This window comes from Schistocerca serialis, chromosome 5 (assembly GCF_023864345.2).
Source record: "Schistocerca serialis cubense isolate TAMUIC-IGC-003099 chromosome 5, iqSchSeri2.2, whole genome shotgun sequence".
Lineage (NCBI taxonomy): Eukaryota > Metazoa > Arthropoda > Insecta > Orthoptera > Acrididae > Schistocerca > Schistocerca serialis.
The window spans coordinates 660,242,013-660,262,152 of NC_064642.1; the positions used below are offsets into that span (position 1 = coordinate 660,242,013).

General features: G+C 43.8%; 1 protein-coding gene across 1 annotated transcript in view; it reads left to right on the top strand.

Moving 5' to 3' along the window:
- The window catches only part of LOC126482161 (nephrin-like), a 668,749-nt gene that overhangs the window by 613,700 nt on the left and 34,909 nt on the right, over positions 1-20,140 (top strand). The window contains exon 13 of the mRNA XM_050106138.1: positions 7,267-7,563. Within this exon, the coding sequence (XP_049962095.1) occupies positions 7,267-7,563 (297 nt within the window). The remainder of the gene's footprint in view (positions 1-7,266; positions 7,564-20,140) is intronic.

Sequence of the window (20,140 nt, forward strand, 5' to 3'; positions counted from 1 at the left end):
ACTTTGTACGGTGGACGCTACATTTCAGATGTGTTACGACCCGTGGCTCTACCCTTCATTCGATCCCTGCGAAACCCTACATTTCAGCACATGCACGACCGCATGTTGCAGGTCCTGTACGGGCCTTTTTGGATACAGAAAATGTTCGACTGCTGCCCTGGCCAGCACATTCTCCAGATATCTCACCAATTGAAAACGTCTGGTCAATGGTGGCCGAGCAACTGGCTCGTCACAATACGCCAGTCACTACTCTTGATGAACTGTTGTATCGTGTTGAAGCTGCATGGGCAGCTGTACCTGTACACGCCATCCAAGTTCTGTTTGACTCAATGCCCAGGCGTATCAAGGCCTTTATTACGGCCAGAGGTGGTTGTTCTGGGTACTGATTTCTCAGGATCTATGCACCCAAACTGCGTGAAAATGTAATCACAAGTCAGTTCTAGTATAATATATTTGTCCAGTGAATGCCCGTTTATCATGTGCATTTCTTCTGGGTGTAGCAATTTTAATGGCCAGTAGTGTAATATATAGAATTTCGTTCTTTTCCCTCATGCCTTCTTTCGCTTGCACACTACAACAACTTAACAGCACATCATTTTCCTAGAGATGTAATGTGTGCCTAATAAGCACGTGATTATAGAAGCAGTGCACTATCCTCTCTCTATGTTAACACAGATGGGGCATTCTCGTCATTTCTACATAAGTAGTAGAACGTATAAGTGGCCTAGTCTTATCTGCTGTCTTACAACAAGATGCTGAAGTTCTAATAGCTCCACTAATCTGACATCCTCGTTGCCCCAGCACTGATCCAGCACTTAAATCTTGAATGCTTTTGATGAGAGATTGTGCGGAATTTAGTGAAATGGGCTATGTCTTCTACCCATCTAAACAATGAAGTTCACAGTTTATGGACTTGCAGCATGTTTTCATTGCGTTACACGAATTTGTATTTATTCAAGTATTCTATTAGCCCATCTCCTGCTTCCTCCTCTAAATCCCCTCCCCCCCCCCCCACTTATTGTTCATTTACTCCTGCCCCTCCCCCTGTCAATCAGCCCCTCCCCCTCTGTCCCACGCCTCCACCCCCTTTCTCAGTCCAACTCCACCAGCCGCACTATCCTTATCCTCCTGCCCCTCTGTCCACCTCCTTGTCCGTTCAGTCTCCTTCATCTCCTTCCATCCACCTCCTCCCCCCCTCCCTACCTCCACTTCCTCCACAACCCTACTCCATGTTCATCTCCCACTGCACCTCTCTCTACCTTTCTCCTCCTCCCCTCTTTCTTTGTTCATTTCCTCTTCCCCTCGTCCTGTCCATGTTCTGCTACCTCTCTCTCTGCCAATCTCTACCTCTCCTGCCCCTTCATCTTTCCTTTCTCTGCCCATCTCCTTCTCTCACACTTCTCTGCTCATCTCCCTGCCCTCCTCATTCACTGCCCATTTCCTCCTCCTCCCTCGCTCCCCCCCCCCCCCTCTCTCTCTCTTCTTCAAACCAGTCGCAAAAAAATTGCACCCTGTGACATTCTGCATTCGGATCGATATGAATTCCATCTTTATTTAGGGACTTGACGTCCATGAATGGTTTCAAATGTTCTCCGAGTGGCTGAACATCGAGAGGACCCAGCCCACATCATTATGGAGTCACCGCAAGCTTGCACAGTGCCTTGTTGACAACTTGGGTCCATGACGTCGTGGGGTCTACGGCGCACTCGAACCGTTGCATCAGCTCGTGACTCACCTGACCAGGTCACGGTTTTCCAGTCGTCTTGGGCACAAACGATATGGTCACGAGCCCAGGAGAGGCGCTGCAGGTGATGTCGTGCTGTCAGTAGAGGCATTTGCGTCGATATTGTGCTATCATAGTCCATTAACGCCAAATTTCACCGCACTGTTATAATGGATGATTTCGTCGACGGTCTACATTCACTACGGTTTTTCACTCTCCTCGGTTGTTAGGTGTAGGCTGTCGACCACTGCATTGTCCTTGGTGAGAGGTAATGCATGAAATTTTGTATTGTTATCACACTCTTGACACTGTGGATGTAAGAATACTGAATTTCCCAACAGTTTCCGGAATGGAATGTCGCATGCTCCGACTACCGTTACGCATTCAAAGTCTGTTAATTCCTATCGCGCGACCTAACTCACGTCGAAAACCCTTCCATATGAATCGTCTGACTACAAATGGCAGCTCCACCAATGCAGAGCTCTGTTATACACTGCGTACGAGATACTGATGCCATCTGTGTGTGTGCGTATCGCTATCCCATGACTTTTGCCGCCTCAGTGTACAGTCTTCTTTACCCATAGATGAAAGAGCTTAATCGCACAGGCTCTGACATTTTTCTATCATTCTTGCGACTCTGTGGTTGTCGCAAAGCACATCCCTGGACTTTTATCCGTTAGAAAGATGACACACGACGAGATTCGTGCCTGCTTAGTGTTATCAGCAGATTTATAATTAAGTATAAAATGATGGTCTGGATACCTCGTCTCCCCTACCTTCCACCTCCACACACACTTCATCTCCTTTCCCAAAGTGGCTTCCATCAACTTCTCCTTCCGGATGATGCCCTCTCTCCCTCCACTTATCTCTCTTATCAACTGTGATCCTCACATCCCCATCCCTACCTCTTTCCTCTTCCCGGGCTCCCTCTCTCCGTACCTTCCATCTTGTTTGTTTCCTGCCTACCCTCTCTCTGACTCCATTCTCTCCCCCAAGTCCTTTAGCTATCCCCTCCTCTGCTTCCCCCACTCCATCTGATGTCCATCCACAGAGGCTCATTCACGCTGCTGCTGCTGAACAGGCAACTGCCTTGAACGCCGCCACGATGCCGTACAGGAGATTTCGTCGCCGTTCTAAACAGACAGTCTATAAAACCATCGAGAACATCGAGTTCGCCACAACAGCTGGAGACAAGAACAACCGCATACCAGTTAGGAGTGTTGCTGCTACTGCACTTGTCGACGGACCTTGTGTTTTTTGTGGTTGTAGACTTAATTTTAGTATTGACATTAATGATACTTTCTCACATGGTAATGGTTGACTCACTGTAGCCATTGTACGTGGAGGTACGGGAGTTCCTAACGTGCCAGGACTTGAAAGGACATTTATGTGTCCTCTCCCTGCACCGGTTCCCCCTTTTGTTTCTCCTCTCCTCTCCTCCTTTCTCCCCCTGATCTGTCCGGGTCCTCCCCCATCCCCCTCCTCGATCTGCCTTCGTGTTTAAGTGAGTGTTCAGTGTTGTGTGTCCCCTGTTTTTAAGTGTTACGAACAGATACCAACCATACTGCCCCTAGGTGTGTTTTTTAACTTTTGCGAACAGAAACCAGACTGTCACCATGTTTTTTAGTTGTGCCTGTCCATTTACTATGTGTCTTAATCAGCATCACCAACCCTTTGATTTTACATTTTCACTTCCGCAACTTTTCACCACTTTACAGTTTCTAAGTCGCCGTTTTATCGCCTGTTTTATTGGTTCTTACCTATTCATTATGTTTTTAACTCTTATGTAGGCTGCAGAGCGGCATATTACCCTGCTGCCAACCCACCCCCCACCTTGTGTGTGTGTGGGGGGGGGGGGGGAATCGAAGTTGTATAAAGAAAAAAAAATCTGAATACGTTATATTAGCAACAACTGTGCAGGGATCCCACGATATTTTGAGTACATCTGAAGATTAATTTTGTTACTATTAATAAATGAAAAGAAGTGGTTAAACGCAGAGACAGGGTATGGTCGTCTCTAATGTCACTACAGTAGCCAGTCATAAAAATATGTGAAGATTAACTTAGTTGCTGTTAATAAACTGAAATAAGTTGATTGTCACGCAGACAAGAGGATAATCCCCTCAGGTATTCAATAACCGGCCAACCACAGCACAAGTAGCTGCTGCAAATTTTCGGGAGTTCTATATAATGCTAGCAGTTTCTGTCATACCTGCATCACAACTTGTGGCGTCATGGATCTGATGTTATGACTTCGTTCAAGTGAGGTATACTACATAAATACCTGTTCACGTCATGAAAACCACCTTGTGTTTGATATGAGATAGTCACTCCAGGATACAATTATTTTTACTGAGTGTTAGAAGACGATGCAAAGCTAGGAGAACATATGAGAAATAAATTTCTGATTGCAATAAATGTACGAAACAAAGTTATTGATTGTCATCTTGTAAAGTTTGATACTTAGGGAGTTAGTCCCTATTTCCGGATTCTTCTGTTTCTTTCATAGATGACCACTGTGTAGCTGAAATGTTCATATGACAGTAGAGTGACAGAATATATCCGTATTCCATTACCCATTGTCAGTCAAATACGCTTCGATTTCCTGTTTCTTCCTAGCAGCAATATTGCGGATCATTTAAAGAGCGCGAATCTAATGCTGTAAGGTCAATGACGAATGTGTTCACTGCACATGATACCTAGAACATTGTCTACACCACACACTGTGCACGCCCTCGAAAAGTGTGTGCATGGAAATGTGACGACATTTCTAGTAGTGGAATAGAAGAATCTAAAACCCTATTTGTAAAGCTTAATAAGCAGCGCGCTAAAATTCGAAACAAGGAGATGCGCTAAACCCAAACTGAATACGTTCGCAAATCAACGACGACTGGTCTGGTACACCGGTCATGCTGAGTGTAGTTTGTTGGCGATTTTCCACGCCCGTTTAGGTAACCGCATTGTCGCATTACTGGTGCCTAATATCCACCCCAGAAAACAGTACGCGGTTCTAGGCGCTGCAGTACGGAACCGCGCGACTGCTACAGTCGCAGTTTCGAATCCTGCCTCGGGAATGGATGTGTGTGATGTCCTTAGGTTAGTTAAATTTAAGTAGTTCTAAGTTCTAGGGGACTTATGACCTCAGATGTTAAGTCTCATAGTGCTCAGAGCCATTTGAACCATTTTTGAACCAGAAAACAGTAAAGTGAGGTAGTGAAAATACGGTAGTAAAATGAGTTTGCAAGGTTAACAGACTGATGGTGGAAGGGATTCTTACTCCTATCTATCGCAACCCTCACGAACCGATTCTACATTTACTGTCAAATGTAGTAACAAGCTACAAAAACAAAGTAAATTTATCAAGTCATGAGAATAGCCAACCCCAAATGACAAAGGAAATGGAGGAAGTGATGCATGGAACGAGAGAATACACAATGCTCATAAACTCCGTTTTATGGAAAACTAGTCCTCTCCGTCTACCTCTCCCTCTCCCTCACACACACACACACACACACACACACACACATACATACATACATACATACGTACATACATATGCAATAATTTCTACCCTAGTAGACAAACCACAAAATGTTTCACTGTAGAATCAATATTTAGCGTCACACTGGACAGAACCATAACGATGAGCAAGTGAGCGGTGACAATAGCAGAGCGGCTCTCGGTGAGTATGATGGCATAAGTTTTTCTCAAATCTCGTTATTGTGTAAAAACTATGTAAAAACAGCTAAGAGAGACGTATGAAAGGTTTTGGGAAACAGTGCAAAGAAATGGTTCAAAAGGCTCTGAGCACTATGGGACTCAACTTCTGAGGTCATCAGTGCCATAGAACTTAGAACTACTTAAACCTAACTAACCTAAGGACATCACACACATCCATGCCCGAGGCAGGATTCGAACCTGCGACCGTAGCGGTCTCGCGGTTCCAGACTGTAGCGCCTAGAACCGCACGGCCACTCCGGCCGGCGAAAACAGTGCATAGAATTACAATGAAAACATAACACACGAAAAATTTTCGAAATTTGTGGTAAGTTCCTTTATGGCTAAACTGCTGAGGTCATCGCTCCCTACGCTTACACGCTACTTAACCTAACTTAAACTAACTTACACTAAGCACAACACACACATCCATCCTCGAGAGAGAATACCTAGTATACGAGGGATGTACGCTATTCATGGTTAGAATCCTATACAGAAGGTAGACAGAAATACGGAGATACCACACACGTAAGACGTTGTCATCTCTAATGTGGTATAGGAAAACAGTTGGCTTTTAAAATAGCTTCCAGTCGTATAACAGTGGGTAAATGCAGGTCCTGTATGGTTTGCAAGGTAATTTTACACCTTTCTCCTTGCAAAGTAATATCTGGCAAGCTGAGGTAAGAATGATGGAGGTGGAGGCGATCACGTCCATTTCTCACGAAAGCAAATGGTTCAGATGGATCTGAGCACTATGAGACTTAACATCTGATGTCATCAGTTCCCTAGAGCTCAGAACTACTTAAAACTAGCCTAAGGACATCACACGCATCCATGCCCGAGGCAGGATTCGAACCTGCGACCGTAGCAGTCGGGCGTTTCCGGAATGAAGCCCCAAGAACCGCTCGGCCACCGCGGCCGACTCTCACCAAAGGCGAACACAAAGTCTCAGCAGTAATGAGACCTGTTGAATGTGGTGGCCAGGTCAGATGGGACAATTCGTCCTCGTACTCACCAAACCAGTCCTGGACGATGCAAGCTTTGTGAACGTGGAGACAGTTAGGGAGCAAATATTGTGTCATGGGATGGACCTGATGAGCCAAAATGGGCACATACTCATGGGCAGTAACGCGAGGTTTCATAGTTACAATGGGGGCATGAAATACCATCATATGGCTTCTCAAATTCCGGTCATGTTTCTTTCATGGGAAAGAATTTGGAAACAGTGTGAAACGAGACACAACATTCCAGCTGAATTTCTTTCCTCCACAGTCCAAGTGTTATGGCTTCTGCACCACGTTTCCGTGTTACATTTTCATCACTAATGATTAATCTGGGAATTCAAGCTCGCCCTGAATTCACTGCTTATGGAGTTCCCTAGGCATCGGTTTGGTGTAGTGACTGCTGAAGCTGTCGACCTGTTACTTTTCGTCACAATATTTTTATATGACTGTGTATCACTTTCACTCAACACAAACCTTGTGACTTGGGGGATGATGATACTTCGCTGCTATAACAAATCACTTGAAAAACCGGACACTTCAGTATACCTTGGTTACGGAAGCATTAACCATACGAAAACCAACAATTGCCGGCGTTCGAATACTCTTCGCTCCGGCAAAACGCAATCACAGCTACACAGCAAACTTTTCTGGCCGCGACTGACACTTGCAACGTATTGAGGACATTGCACAAGTTCCGTTCATGGTGAAATACAGCAGGGCAACCTGCAGGCTTGATCAGGCGTGCATTTCTCGCAAGGTTTCCATATTTTCGTCCATTCCCTGTGTGTGGTACTACTCACCGAGCTGACTGTGTCTTCACAGGCATCCCGGAACCGCCGTTCAACTGCTCGGTGGCGAACCAGACGTCCGAGACGGTGCACGTGCGCTGCCTGGAGGGCTTCGACGGTGGGCAGCCGCAGCTGTTCGTGCTGGAGGTGGCGGACGCGGCGGGCGGCCTCGTGCTGGCCAACCTGTCGTCGCGCGCGCCGCTCTTCACGGTGGACGGGCTGGCTCCGGGCCAGGCGCTGCGCCTCTCCGTGTACGCCGCCAACTCCAAGGGCCGCAGCGACGCCGTCCACTTCGAAGGCGCCACGCTCAAGGCGGCCGAGAAGCAGACAGGTACCGACCGGCGCACTCCAGAGATCCACACACGATAGATCTCTGGAAACATGGGGTTGGACACGGCCTCCATAAACTCTGGTACACTGAAACGCTGCTCCTTTTATAGGTTCACAGCAAAAAATGGGCTTCAGTGATCACTCATGTGATGTTTGTCTTGCTTTTCGGAAAGCCTGAAACAGCATTTCTGTATCCCATTGTTAGAGATATAGTTTCCTGGCACGGTCGCCACGTCCAAGAAGGTGTGAGCTGGCTTCCACCTCCACTCACTAAATATATGCCCTAATGCTGCACGATGTAATTGTCCCAGACTGCTACTGGGAGCAGCGCAACACGATATATAAATTGAAGGGATTTTGAAATGTAAATTGCCTACCACGGTCTGGTAATCGTTCTATGCTGGGTAACTAGATATAATTCTCCGACTACTTTTCCGAACAACTCCAGATTCAGGCTGAACGTTAAACTAAGAAAATTATATTTAAAATTTGTAACATAGTCGCGCCAATGGTTTGTCGATGCTATGTCGAAATTTGCGTCTCTCCCACAACAGACCGAAAGATTAAATTGTTAATTCAGTGTTAGTTAGTTAATATCTAGACTGAGGTGGCAAGAAAGTATTTGAACACATTTTGTCGGAGAATTAACTTAACGTATTGTAATTTATGCAGAGATACAGAGCACTATGCTTACATGATTAAGGCAGGCAGGATAGTAAATGACAAAAGCAAACAGCCAGGCAAAAAAAGGGCTGAGAAAACCAATCTTAGTGCTATCCACAAGAGTTTTTAGTAGATTTATTATTCCAATACTTTTTATAATCCTTGAAACAACATTATGAGTACAGACAATGCAGTTGTTATCATATGGATTCTTTGGTCCAGAATCATTACGCAATAACCATAAATCCTTAGTAAAATCAATTTATTTTCATTTACTAATCTCATGAAAGTTCTAGTATTTACAATTTGCATCTGGTACAAAAATGTTAACCATCAGATTAATAGTAACGTTGAGAGACTAAACAGTGTCATTGATGTGGCGTTAAAGGTTTTCCCAAGCTAATAACTGCCTCAGTGGTTCACGGGCGTCTAGTCGAATATCAGACGCAATGCCTGTGAACCACTTACGGAGTAATACGATGTATACAATTACTTCATTTAGCAATAGGTCATATCTCACGTCAATATCAAATTTTAATGCATATTGACCCATTAAATGTTTTAAAGCAAAACTACGTTATTTTTGTTAAAAAATGCAATTTACTATTTGTTAAGTAATAGTTACCCTTGGTACTAAACATATAATTTACATTAAATGAGAACAACTTACTTCCAGTGACTTTCAAATGAAGGGCTTTTCAACTAAAAAATTTACATAGTACGCACTCATTCTAGCAGACAAACCTGTCTAGCGCTGGAAACGATTTGTATTCAACAGTGCTCTGAAATTTCCAGATTTTCCAAGGCGATTTTTTCAAAACTTTTTTTTTGAAGGATATGGATATTTACGTCATACTGCAGTAGGAAACTGATATCCCTGCACTGGTTTTCAGTATTTGAAAATATAGCGAAATTGCCCTTCTAAGACTACAATATGCTTCAGCCGATTCACCACATATTTAAAACATGGATGAGGGGATGACACGGCATGCGTTTAGACTTCAAGGAATAATTTCCATGATATTAGGGAAAACTGTCTAGGTTAAAAAGTGTAGGGGAAATAAATATATACCGTACATATAACTAGACTGTCTTTGTATTCTACTTTGAGATGAAAAATGACCACTATCTTACTTTTCAGAAGAGTGATAACCCAAAAAATATCATAAATCTTGCAGCTAACTTGATGTTGTCCTCCATATCTTCCTGGCTTCAGCTAGTATTTCCATCTATATTGTTACACCAAACATCTTCTATTTTGTGAACTCTAGTTCTGACCTGCCCCTATCATTTTCTTCCCTACTGCTCCTTCCAGTGACAGGTGTGTTATACCTGCATGCTGTAGCAGATGCATCGTTAACATCTGCTTCCTTAAGCAAAAGTCATTCACTTAGTTATGTCTTCATCTATTAATTTGAGTTGTTCTACACTTTATATTTCATCTAGCCCCTAGATTGATTCGTTCTTGGAAAGGATTCCATTCTTCTTGAGCTTTCGATTCTTGAACATTTCTCTTCTGCACAACGCTGTACTCCCGATTTTTCAACCTTCGCTTTTCGTAAGCTGTTCCTCATTTCAGTATGAATGTATGCCAGCAGAACTCTTTTGCTGCACAAATTGTTCGTCGTCCGTCATTACTCTGGCACCGCGCGCCGCGGAATTCGAATCCCTGCCAGACGTCATGGACGTCGAAGACCCATAGAGGTCTCTGTACCATCGCTCCGTAAGCTGTGACGGTGCGCGCCTCCTGGCCCTCATTTAGATTGAAGGCGCCACAGTGGAACACATGGTTGCAGCAGCCAATAGCGGCGTCTCTGATAGAGTACTTAAGCGCCTGCCTGTCGCTCAGCCTGCCAGTCTAACCTCGCGTGCGTCTCAGGACATATCGCCTCGCATTAGACAGCGTATTGAATTTCGTGTTGCCTTAGGAGTGGACGTGGTTGTCTTGTTTGGTTAGTGACTCTGTTGTCTGTTCTTGTTTTGTGTCGTAAAGTCCTTCGTTGGTCGTGTCCGTCCTCTCCCGTTGTGTTGTTGTTCGCGGGCTGCTCCGCGGGTACCGCCGCGTTTCCGTCACTACAACCCCGCGACCGTTCCGGTCACCGTTACAACTACTACTTTCCATATTTTCCTTACTTCGCCTAAGCGGAGCATTTTTCATATATTCCTCTATCTTCTTGTTTCTAGTTATGATGTTAAGAAAATCGTTATCCTTATTTCAACTACTCTCCATCACCTTCGTGATCGCTTTGTTAATCCTTAAGTCTAACATACAGTCCTAAATTGCTGTATGAGATTACGTTGTACTGTCTTGGTAGCCACTTTTGGGACTACCGTTTGCTGCCCCAGCGTTGTCAATAACTATAATGAACCATCCATAGCAACAAAACGTAACAATGATTTATACAACGATTTCTTTGGCCTTTACTTACAGATTTAATGATCATTGCTCCATAAACACGACGAAAAGCAAATGTCACTAGTTCATCTTCCAGTACAGAAGTAATCCTACCTCACAAAACAAAGATGTCAATGCTCATTTGTTCTTCGTACTCTGTACAATGTTAGCCACTCTAGCTGGGAGTATTATTACTAGTTTCCCACTGTAGACTGCTAAACAAAAACACACTTCCTGGCAATGGAAGGAGTATTATTTCTCTAGCAGATATAACAAATTGCGTTCATAACAGTGAGAAGCGAATGCGAAATGTAATTGAAGGGAAATGCATAACCTTGAACGAAGGCTCAGAACCGTACGGTAATGTTCTTAAGATATAAATCGCTCATCCAGAAAAACAGTGGTATGAGTTATTCCACATGCAAATCTCCCCGTATTACCACGAAAGACAAATGAATGACAACCTATTCATGGTCGAAGTGAAGAATATTGGTAACGCGAAGGAACAGGATATCGATATAATAGGACCAAGAAACATGTACACTTCAATGTCGTGACTTAATGCTGTATTACCTTCTGCTTAAAATAATTGCAAGATATGAACAATAACCTTTGTCTACTGAATTTACAGCACTGCACAGCTAATCAAAGTACATGTGGGTTTTGAATGCTCAAAGTGAAGTGAAACAGAGCATTACGCAAATCTAATGAATCCCACTTTTTCACATGCATCCAACATTTATTCCACATTAAACCAGCACTGTGTCAAAAGGCACACTAATTGCATTTTCAAACATTAATACTGATATGTCAACGTAATAACCTGCTTTGCTTTTGCCAATCATATTGCAACATAGGCTTGTATGAGTGCATTCAGTACGCAATGCAGCACATTATTCTTTGTCGGTAAGTTTCCGTTGAGAAATTGCGACATTTGTTGTAAGATATCGTGTACGTTTCCGCATTACCCCATGTAGTTTTATGAAATTCCGAGAACTGGCGGCGCAATACGTATCGTTCAAAGTGGCGTCTGTAATGGTTGTGCGTTCCAAGCAGAGAGCTGTCAATAAGTTTCTTTTGGCAGAAAACCCAAGCATTGCAGATATTCGTAGGCGCTTGCAGGAAGTCTGATACGTGATGATCGATAGATCACTGTCAGGCACCTCGTTGCCCAACCGGACATCTTTTCGTTAGTGTTGACACACTCGTCCATCGGTTGGGGTACTCAAGGTTGTGTGCCCGAGGGCCAACTAACAAAAGACCACAAGGAGCAACGAAGAATCATCTACGCGTACTTGACTGCGGGTTACGAGGCTGATGGTGAAAGCTTATTGTCAAAAATCGTCACAGGCGATGGAACATAGCTTCATCACTTCGAACCGGAAACAAAATGGCAATCCATGAAGTGGCGCCATATTACATCTCTTCGGAGTAAAAAGTTCAAAGCCGCTCCGTCAGCCGGTGAAGTCATGGCGACGATAATGTTGAAAAAATCGGTTTTTGTAGTCAGAAGAGTGGGGGACAATATGGTGTATTGGAATCTAAACAAAACCAACCTGCTCTCAGAAAAAAGTGTGCTGCGTTACTTGCTGAACACCCCTCGTACTTCAGTGCAGAAAATTGATTGTATAACACAGTAAAGTCTGATGATGAAATGATGATCGTATAACGTCACTTCTGAGTTTTCACACTGTAGTTTTACAAGACCAACGATCCTTACCACGCACGGCATATAGTATGTAAAGTAGTACAAAGGAAGTGGTTTATAGTATTTCATCGTCCTTGATCTGCAAACTTTCATCTACATTGTTCGATTTGGACAAAGTTTTGTCACCGTCCAATGGCACGAGCAGAGAACAGCTCCGTTCTGCATACGAATGAGTCATACCACTGTTTTCTGGATGAGCGATTTATTCAAAGCACATTCCGGTTCTGAGAGTTTGAGTCTACGCACTTCCCTTCCTATAGGAAGTCAAACCATTACAGGCCAAGATACTTGTATATGAACTTGCACGTAACACTCCTATTACTTTGAGTCTGTTCAGAGACCACATAATTTTATACAAGGACATACGTCCTTATGAAACTATAACGATACTCAAAAACATGGGCAGACGGGAGAACTAACAGCTTACGTCAAGAAATAGAATCGGAATTTAATCACTGTCTAGGACGCGTATTCAGAGTTGCGTGACTGGAATAATTCAAGGTGAACGACCATAGAAACATAGTCGTAGAAATGATCGATGAAAGACAGAGGCTCCTTGGAAGGATCCATGAAAGTATATTTCACCGACGAACGATGTTACTAAAAGAAATTTCCTTGGAGTTGTTGAATACTGCTGATCAGTCAGTTAGAATAACGAAATAGTTAGTGTGAAAACAACTAACAATTTGTCATGCGCTTTTTTAGCGACACTGGTGTGTGGGGATGTGTAAGGGAAATTACACATTTACTTCTCTTCTATGGTATTGCTTTTGGTCATATTCTCCCTCCTACTGATTTCCATAGACATTGAATTCTCCTGCGAGGAAAATATCTATGGTTGCCATTCTACAGTGGAATCGCAAACGGTTGTGACACTTGAAAAACAATGGAGGAAACAGTAAATAAAAATATATGTCCTGTGGCTCTACCGGCTGGTGCAAGTCTTTCAATTGGGCACCACTTCGCCGTCTTGGGAAACAGTGACCTTGGAATACTCGCAACTCTAGGTTTCTTTTCAGGTGTCTTGCTTGAAACTTTTATATTCTCCGTCATAGCACATACGTAATACAAGTTAATACTAGAAAGGGACTACTACTGTTTACTAATATCCTCCACACAATTTTTTGTAACAAAAAGATTATAGTCTTAAATTAATTTCAAGGAAGTACGACCAGTTCGTCTGCACTCTGTGACTTAAACAAGTAGTCGCCAGTGACAGAAATTTTCCTTCCCAACAGCTGCCTTCGAGAGAAAGCAAACCTACTACTACTGTTTTCGTAACATGGAAAAGTTGCTAGGTGGTTGCCGTCGGTAAATTTGCTCTACTTAACTGGAGAGCATTGATCAACAAACGTAGTATAATTCACATCATGACATCCAAAACACCAGACTTGCCACACACATTTTAACATGGGCTACATTAGGGAAGACAGCCACTAAAAAGTACGCACAGACCGCTTCATCGCTCTCATTTCGAAGTTCCCTAAAACACAGTCCCAAAATTTATCAAAGTTTAACACATCCGAGGGAGAATGTGGAGAGGCGTGGATAGAGCGCCTCGTCGTCTGCGGCCCGCAGTAGCACATGTCGTGGACGAGCTTTAGACCACCCTGCACTGACTCGTGAGCAACTTGTTATAGCAGCTACTACTGTCACCCAACCCTTTCCGATCATTATGAGCGATCCTGGCATTATCATTTGCATTTCACTGATCAGGCAATTTTTTACTGAACGGTGATCTTTCCCTGAGTAAAGCACGACAAAAAATGTGTCTGTTTATCAAGGTGAAACTAGTAGAACTTTTCAAAAACATGGCGTGAAAGATTGTGTGCTCTGAGAGGTCGGTTCAGAAATAGACTGTAGCTAAAATATTTGACATACAATGGTCAAAAGCCGCAGCACACCATTAGCTTCTTGATTCCAAAACGTACTAAAATTTCTAAACTCTCACTTCAAATAAAAAAGTAGTTACACTAGACAAATTATACCGAACTCTACGTAACAGTAGGTTTTATTGAATTAACATACTTGTAATTGTATACAGGGAGGATAAAACTGCTGAAAGTTATTCTGTTACATCAGATTAAACGTTTTTACCAACGGTGAAATTACTGTCTTACTTTCCTGGGTGTCGTAAAAACATCGAAAAATGCATAACGGGCGAAAAACGTTAAGCACCCAAATGACAAGGTCTGTTGTCAATGAAACTCCCTGTTTGTAGACACCATCCATATGTGTGTAAGTGATTAGAGCTGCAGTTTCCTGTGACAACTAGAGCAGCAACCAGAATGCGTTAGATTTGTTGGCATTTAGTGTTGTTACCAGGCATATAGCGTCTTGAACAGGGTCAGTTGCTGAGTGATTAATTTGAAGGACACATCAGTTGTTGAGTGATTAATTTGAAGGACACCGGGATGTCACGTACTCATATGAGACAGCGTCATCAGCTTTATCAGCTCCTGACAGGTTTTGGAAGTGGCCATGTAGTATGTCTCCATTTGGCTAGATGGTCAAATCGTGCAGTATCCTGATCCGTCCACAATTCGGTGGTGACCGTGGGCCAGTGATGGCCTGCCTGAGAACAGAAGGGCAAGCCTAATCTCCGTCAAGGTTCCTGTTGATCACGTATGACTACCACACGAGAGGGTCGCTATATTGTGTATCAAACACATCGTAACGCATTCACATCTGTAACTGACATCGGAAAACTTGGAGCGGACTCCCTGTAACATTCTGTATAATCCCGCACATTTGGTCGGAGATTACCAGCAACCAGACTAGGGAATTATGAATCCTTTATCACTATCACATGGCCTGTGACTGGAGTCGTGACGGGATCAGGATGCGTGCTCAGCTGATGAATGGTATTGCATTGTGTTCAGCTATGAAACACTGTTCTGCACTCTCCAGGATGACCGTGGTCTGTGAGTATCGTGGCGACCTGGGGAGATTCCAATTCTTAACAATTTTACTTCTGGCGTACAGTTTTGCGAATCCATTGGGTAAGACTTCAGGCCGCGGCTAGTACTGATTGAGGGAACGCTAGCGGCACAACAAAGGTGCCTCATGGACATGCTGTGTTTTCTTGTGTTACCTCTCAACGATGGTATTGTTGTGTTATTTTCTAACAGGAATATGCTCATAGACACATGGTTAATTAATTAACGGGTTATATGATGCTCAGGTACTTCCGTGGCCTGGAATATCCCTAGATCTGCCCCCGATAGAACGTCTGGGACCAGTTCGGAAGTGCACTACGTCCTAGTGGCAATATCCACAATATCAAGGACCATCTAAAACAGTAGTATGCCAGTTTGGGTGAGTAGAGGATAAAACGGCTTTAGACACTCTTCCCAACAGTATCAGTGAGTGCAATCCGAGTCAGAGGAACTGCAGCTTCATATTGGTAAGTTGCTTCATACTGCCAAGATCTTAGGAAATTTAAATACCGAGATAACATCACGTACCTTCTCAGGCTGTAAAGTTTCCTTACGTTTCCTCCTTTCCTTCCAGCTGTTGTGTTTCTTTTTCATTAGGTTGTGTAATAACTACAATATCCTTACCTCACCTTCCTGAAACTTACACTGAAGCGCCAAAGGAACTAGTACAAACATGCTTATTCAAATACAGGGATACGCAAATAGGCAGTATACGGCGCTGCGGACGGTAACGCCTATATAAGACAACAAGTAGTATCTGCCTAAGATCGGTTACTGCTGCTCCACTGGCAGGGTATCAAGATTTAAGTTAGTTTGAACGTAGTGCTATAGTCGGTGCAAGAGTAATGGGACACAGAATCTCCCAGGTACCGTTGAAGTGGGGATTTTCCGGTACGAGCATTTTACTAGTGTACCGTGAATATAAGAAAACCGGCAAAACACGAAATATCCAACATTGCTGCGGACGGAAAGAAAGATCCTGCAAGAACGTGGTCAACGACGGCTGAAGAGAATCGTTCAGCGTGACAGAAGCGCAATCCATCCGCAAATTGCTGCAGACTTCAAAGCTGGCAGTCAGCAAATGTCAGCGTGCGAACCATACAAGGAATCATCATCTATATGGGATTTCGGAGCTGAGAGCCAAATCGTTTACCCTTACTGCACTGCATTAAGTTTTACGCCTCGCCTGAGCTCGTCAACACCGGCATTGGACTGTTGATGACTGGATACGTGTTGCCTGATCGGACGAGTCTCGTTTCAAATTGTATCGAGATGGTGGATGTGTACGGTGTGGTGACACCATCATGAATCCATGGATGCTGCAAGTCAGCTGGGGACTGTACAAGCAGGTGGAGGCTCCGTAATGGTGCGCAGATGGAGTGATATGGGACCCCTGAAACGTCTAGGTACGACTCTGGCAGGTGACACTCACGTAAGCATCCTGTTTGATCACCTCCATTAAATCGTGTCAACAGCTCATTCCGGCTGACTTTGGCAGTTGCAGTAGCACAATATGACAGCCCACACGCCCAGAAGTGCTACAGAGTGGTTCCAGCAACACTATTTGGAGTTTGGACTCTTCCACTGGCCACTAGACCCCACAGACATGAACATTATTAATCATATATGGGATAAGGGATACGTGGCAGTGTGCTGTTCTGAAGAAATTGCCCTCCCCCCCTCCCCCAAATATATGGTGTCAGTTCCCTCTAGCAGTACTTCAGACACTAGTCGAATCCGTGCCACGTCGTGTTGGCAGCACCGCTGCTTGCTCGCGTAGGCCCTACACGATATTAGGCATGTGTACCAGTTTGTATTGGTGTTCAGTGTAGTAAAAAGTAATTTTTCATTATATTCCGTAACTTATTGGTAGGTGTATTGTACTTACAATTTTTGTTACTGATATCTAAAGACTGGACAATAATCGTGACGTCATACAATCGTGGTAGGAGCCAAGGCCTAAGACAGTTAGTGTTCTCGTAATAAAAACCATTCCGCGAAGCTCTCCGAATATAGAGCGTCGTATATGCAGGATGGTCAGAAACAGCCTGGAAGGCTTGTTACGTTGCTGCTGGATAAGATGAGCCGAGAAATTATGTTAAAAAAAAAAAAAACATATGTTACACCGTTGCCGAGTTAACAACGATTAGCACTGAAATGAGACAATCAGGCTACTGCGCGCAAAATCCAAGGGGCTCTCTAAAGTGCCTCCGAAAGTGGTCTTCGTTTGGTGTGCTAAAATCGGACAAGGCAGCGAAGCAAGAACTGGACTTGGGACGGTAGTTAGGATAGAACCCAAGCCAAACGCCGGTCAGCCTCTTGCACCAACACCTGCGCTACCAGTACAGCTGACACTGATTATATCTGGCGCGCTGCATGAATTTGCTTGCGCACGCGATGGCCTGATTGGCTAAGGTCAGTGCTAATTAAATCGGAAACGGTGCGAATTTCTTTCAACAATTATTTCTCGGCACATCCTACACTGCAACACCCTTACAAGGTTTTCTGTCTGTTTCTATCCACCCTGTGTATCAGACAATAAGGCAAGGAAGGCCAAGCTGTCTACACAGGTAGTCACAACCGCGCTGATCATAGACATATGGTAATAACATCAGGGTGAGAGTTTTTGTCAAAATTCAGAGACTGCACATTCGAGTACGACTCTTAAAACTAACTACACCAATCAAAAAAAGTTTTTCATCACCTCGGTTCCGAGAGTTCCGGAACCTGTACAGAAAAGTGGAATACAGATCAACATAAACATCATTTCCCCCCTTTTTATTGCTCATGAAAACCACACATTGCATGTTGTGCCACCATATAGCGAGACCTTCAGAGGTGGTGGTCCAGATTGCTGTACACGCTGGTACCTCTAATACACAGTAGCACGTCCTCTTGCATTGATGCATGCCTCTATTCGTCGTGGCATACTATCCATACCTTCATTAAGGCACTATGGCCAAGATTGTCCCACTCCTCAACGGCGATTCGGGGTAGATCCCTCAGAGTGGTTGGTGGGTCATTTCGTCCATAAACAGCCCTTTTCAATCCATTCCAGGCGTGTACGGTAGGAATGAGATTTTCACTCTGCAGCGGAGTGTGCGCTCATATGAAACTTCCTGGTAGATTAAAACTGTGTGCCGGACCGAGACTCGCACTCGGGACCTTTGCCTTTCGTGGGCAAGTGCTCTACCATCTGCGCTACCGAAGCACGACTCACGATCCATTTTCGGGTTAAAAGCTGTGTTCGATAACACAGTGAGTACCTGAGGGCGGTACCGAGTGGTGTATTTAGCTCTATAACACGTTGCCAAAACGGCAGTCTGTATTACTAAACGGCTGAAACTATCGAAAGGTCTCAGTTGAAATTTGATTACGTAACGGCTTCAAGAGGCAACAAAAATACGATTATTAGAGGTTCGTAAAGTTATTGACCGGGATCAAAAATTTAAAGTGATGTCGAAATCTACTTATTTTGAGATACAAACTCTTTAACAAAATAAGAGGTAATAGTGAAAGAAAGGTTATGTATGTATTGAGGCATAAGGGCCTGCAAATTTCTCAAAAAATATTGATCCAGTATTTGAGAGTTCCAACGAACTTAACAAATAATTTGAAATCATTTAGGAAGTTTTCCTCGCTGATATCAGCCATAAAATAAAGGTTTATCGCTTACTACACTTTCGGTTTTCATGTAGTACATCTTCAGCATGAGGCATGAGATTTTAATTTATTGCCACTCTGCTACTAACTGCATTCACAATACTTTTTGGAGATAGTGTCAATAAATACCACTCCATATACCTGCAAATGTGTACGAAATATAGTTCATGGGATATGACAGTAAACATTGAGATTCAGCTTTTGTTAAGACCAATAATCCTGATTATTCTCATCCAGTGTTCGATAAAGAAGCAATTATTAACTTCGAACAAAAGTTAAAAATAATTTCACTCTTTTTCCTGCCAACTGTAGTTTCTACCTTTCAAGTAGACTGTTTTAAGTGCTAATCGTCAGATGAAACTTCCTGCCGAATCGCGATTGGAACTGGAGACCTTGGCCTATTGCGGACAAATGATGCACCATCTGGACTACCCGATTACGACTCACGACCCGTTCTCACAGCTTTACTTCTGCTAGCACCTCATCTCTTTACCATCCAAACTTCACAGAATTAGTCCTTGCGGGACTAACACTCCTGGAAGAAGGATATTGGGGGGAAATGTCTTGACCACGGCCTAGGGGAATTGTTTCCAGAATGAAATTTTCACTCTGCAGTAGAATGGACGCTAATACGAAACTTTCTGGGAACTTGTGCCAGATAGGGAATCGAAACCGGTTCAAATGGTTCAAATGGCTCTAAACACTATGGGACTTAACATCTGGGGTCAACAGTCCCCTAGACTCATAACTACTTAAACGTAACCAACGTAAGGACATCACACACAACCAAGCCCGATGTAGGACTCGAACCTGCGACCGTAGCAGCAGCGCGGCTCCCGACAGAAGTACCTAGAACCGCTCGGCCACGGCGGCCGGCCTCGAAACCGGGCCGGACCTTTGCCTTCTGCGGTCAAGGGCCGCACAAACTGATATACCCAGTTATCTTCTTTTTTTTAGTCCCTGTCCTCCTCTACAGTTTTTAACCTCTACAGCTCCCTCTAACACCATGGAAGTTAATCAATGCTGTCTTAACAAATGTACTGTCAACCTGTCCGTTTTTATTGTCAGTGTTTCCAGTATATCTCTTTCCTCGTTGATTCTGCGGAGAATCTCCTCGTTCCTCACTTTATGAGCCGACCTAATTTTCAGCATTGGTCTGTAGCACCACGTCTCAAATGCTTCGATTATCTTCTTTTCCGTTTTTCCCATA